At 47.6% G+C, this 2,869-nt stretch overlaps 2 protein-coding genes across 2 annotated transcripts in view; both read left to right on the top strand.

Moving 5' to 3' along the window:
- The first annotated feature begins 6 nt into the window (after nucleotides 1–6).
- Nucleotides 7–2,514, top strand: LOC128885059 (uncharacterized). Its single transcript, XM_054138808.1, has 3 exons — nucleotides 7–478; nucleotides 994–1,661; nucleotides 2,070–2,514. Exons 1-3 carry the CDS (start codon nucleotides 362–364, stop codon nucleotides 2,428–2,430), a joined length of 1,146 nt encoding a protein of 381 aa, XP_053994783.1. The 5' UTR covers nucleotides 7–361; the 3' UTR covers nucleotides 2,431–2,514.
- A 27-nt stretch (nucleotides 2,515–2,541) lies between these two features.
- The window catches only part of LOC128885060 (uncharacterized), a 2,407-nt gene continuing 2,079 nt past the window's right edge, over nucleotides 2,542–2,869 (top strand). Inside the window, exon 1 of the mRNA XM_054138809.1 lies at nucleotides 2,542–2,548. Within this exon, the coding sequence (XP_053994784.1) occupies nucleotides 2,542–2,548 (7 nt within the window). The remainder of the gene's footprint in view (nucleotides 2,549–2,869) is intronic.

Raw genomic sequence — 2,869 nt, forward strand, 5'->3', positions numbered from 1 at the left:
GAGATTTTATAAAATCAATCAAACGGTTGGTTTTTTTTTTTTTTTTTTTAAGCGAATGATGTAGATTTCCGAAATAAACATTCCACACGTATACGCAATACCTTCTACGCATACATAACGAATTATTTACATGTATGAACGATATCATTAGAATCGATCAGATTGACTCACATGTGACAGCGTCGAGCGCCCTCCGATTCCATTTCGAACCTCAAAATTTCCACACATTGCCACCCGATCAGCATATTTAAATTGACGGTTCAGCGAATACGTATCGAACGCGACGCGTTCGATGAGAGAAAACACTTAAAAAAGCGATGAAGCGAACCTTGGACGCCCTTTGACGCATCGAGTTCGAAACATGGACGACGAGCAACAGCTATTCCTCATCGAATTTCTCGTCGACAACGTCAAGATCCCTGTGATAAGGGCGATGCAAGACGAGCTACTGCCTGCCTGCACTTGCGTTTCGTTTCAAGTGAAGTCCATTTACGTTCGACTCTCCGTCGCGCGAATTTTATTTTACGTTCAGAAAAAGAAATCGGTTAAATATCAGGGGTTGCGAGGGGGAGGGGGGTGGGGGTGCGAGAAGTAATACCGATTAAAGATTTGTAGAAATTAAAGAAATCTTAAATTCTAATCAACGAAATGATAATTTTGTAGTACATGTAACGATATCAATTTGTACAATATTTATGTGTACACATTAATATTGTGCATTCGTACATTTACATAAATCGTGTGCATTTACGCGAAACGAAGTAACGATGTCATTACATTAATCGTAGAATATATCGAACGTACGTTCTTTTCGTGCATTTTCTACGTTAGTGGAAGTCGTGTGCATTTACGCAAAATGAAATAACATCGCAGAATTCCGGCCCAGTTTTTCAACGTTCGGCTAATAAATATAAAGTTATCGAAAGCTCTCTATCTACGAGATAGACGAAAAAAGTAACTCCATTAGCTGATCCCCGACACATCGTTCCGCAGATCCTCAGCCTGCCGCCCATCCACATCTGCCAGGACGCGCTGACGGACGGCTGCGGTTGCAACGACGGCGACACCCAAGTCTTCAAGAAGGGCAAGTCCTGTCTGTTCGCGTTGCCGTCGATAGTCCTTCGCAAGCCCGTGTCCACGTTCCCGATAAAGCTCTCTGTGTACAAGAAGCTCCCGCCGGGAGTGCTTCCCGACGTGATGACGGTCGGTTGCCATCAGATAGAGGCCAAAGCCTTGATGAACGCCGTGCTGAGCCAGCAAGTCTTCAAGATCCCGAATCCCTGTCAAACGATCAAGGACACGTTCAAGATCGCCACGGCGACCGGCCAGTGCGTCGGCTCGGCGACAGTCTACGTCAGGGCGTCCGGTTTCGGCAGGAAGATCGTCACCCAGTTCCAGATACCCCACAACCGGAAACCGTACCTGTTCAAGGGCGCGGACGAGAGTCCCGTGTTCCAGTGCAAGAAAATACCTTCCGCCTGCTACACGCCTGCCCCGTTGAAGTGTACCTGCGCGAAGACATGCGCGGACGGCAGCGGGGAACCCCCGAGAAGGACCTGTTGCCCCACGCCGACTCTCCCGTGCCCTCCGCCACCTGTCAGGATCACGCAACCCGATTGGGGTCCGCGACCGTGCTGCCCTTCCCTTCAGGCCTCCTCTGGGTACCCTTTTTCTCTTCACGCTTCGAGTGGGAATAATCTCCAATGCCTTTCTTTGGAGTCAAATGGATCGTACAAGTCTCGAAGGGGGGCTGCTTGGAACTCGGGGTCCACGGGATCGGTATTTCGTGAACGCATTTTATATGGACGGTCAAACACGTCCGATAGAGGGTTCTTATATTCCAGCCGGAGATGGCCGAAACCCTAGACTTCGAATAATCGTTTTTTGGAAAATATTCAAAAGAGGAAACGAGACAAACACGTCGGCAAACTTCAGATTTATTCGAAGCCTAGGACGTCACGGATCGTAGCCTTTGCACATCACTGATTCTAAGCATACTCGGGTCAGGATCTTCCGACTCCACCGAGTACAGTTTCGTTTAACCACGATTCTCTTCGTGAATTTTTCAGAGGGAAATCTTCGAATTGGCCAGCGTGCTCGGCACAATCGCGTCGGAAGGACCAACCGGCAACGTCGTCCGACAACTGTCCGCCATGTTGCACGCCCAAGCCTGGGCGACTGGTGAAATTGGCTGGGCCATCTGGTTCTTCTCGTCAGCAACTCGCCGCCGATGGAAAGTGTCATCCTTGCTGTCCTGCCGCCCAACAAAAGCAGAACGACGGTTGTACGCCGTGTTGCGGTGCTTCCTCTCCCACGACGTCGAAGGGATACAAACCATTCAGCGAGGTACCGAGCGAAGAGACCAAGGTGAAGAAGTGCGGATGCCCCGCGAAGGAGTACAGTTGCAACTGCGGCGAGACGAAAAGGTAGCGGGGTAAACGTTTCCGTGAGAAAGTTAAGCGGCGAAGCACTCTTCGAGTGAAAGATAAAAGGAACAAGTTCGAGGAAGAGACGCTGCTGGATTGTCGCAGGAGGGAGACAATGGGAGGTAACTGGAACGTTCGTTGTTCGTTGCAACATCGACGATGGGATTTTTATTAATTACGAATCCCGAAGCTGTATTCTTTGTTATAAATTCGAAATTACAAGTCAAACTTGTACTCGTCTCGCGAATGTGTCGATATTCTTTTTAAATCACTAGGTACATCGACGAATCTTATGTTCAGAGTTGGGAAAATACTACGTCAAACGTTAAACCATGGATTAATTACAATACGTTAATAAGTGAACGAACAAAAGGACGATCTTTTTATTTCTTACTCATATCGAATAAATATTACGATTTATATCAGAAAATTCATGTATTCAA

This window comes from Hylaeus volcanicus, chromosome 2 (assembly GCF_026283585.1).
Source record: "Hylaeus volcanicus isolate JK05 chromosome 2, UHH_iyHylVolc1.0_haploid, whole genome shotgun sequence".
Lineage (NCBI taxonomy): Eukaryota > Metazoa > Arthropoda > Insecta > Hymenoptera > Colletidae > Hylaeus > Hylaeus volcanicus.

Coding starts and splice junctions, on each gene's coding strand:
- LOC128885059 (XM_054138808.1), top strand. CDS start 362: ATGGACGACGAGCAACAGCTATTCCTCATCGAATTTCTCGTCGACAAC. Junction 479..993: donor GCACTTGCGTTTCGTTTCAA/GTGAAGTCCATT, acceptor ATCGTTCCGCAG/ATCCTCAGCCTGCCGCCCAT. Junction 1,662..2,069: donor TCCCTTCAGGCCTCCTCTGG/GTACCCTTTTTC, acceptor TGAATTTTTCAG/AGGGAAATCTTCGAATTGGC.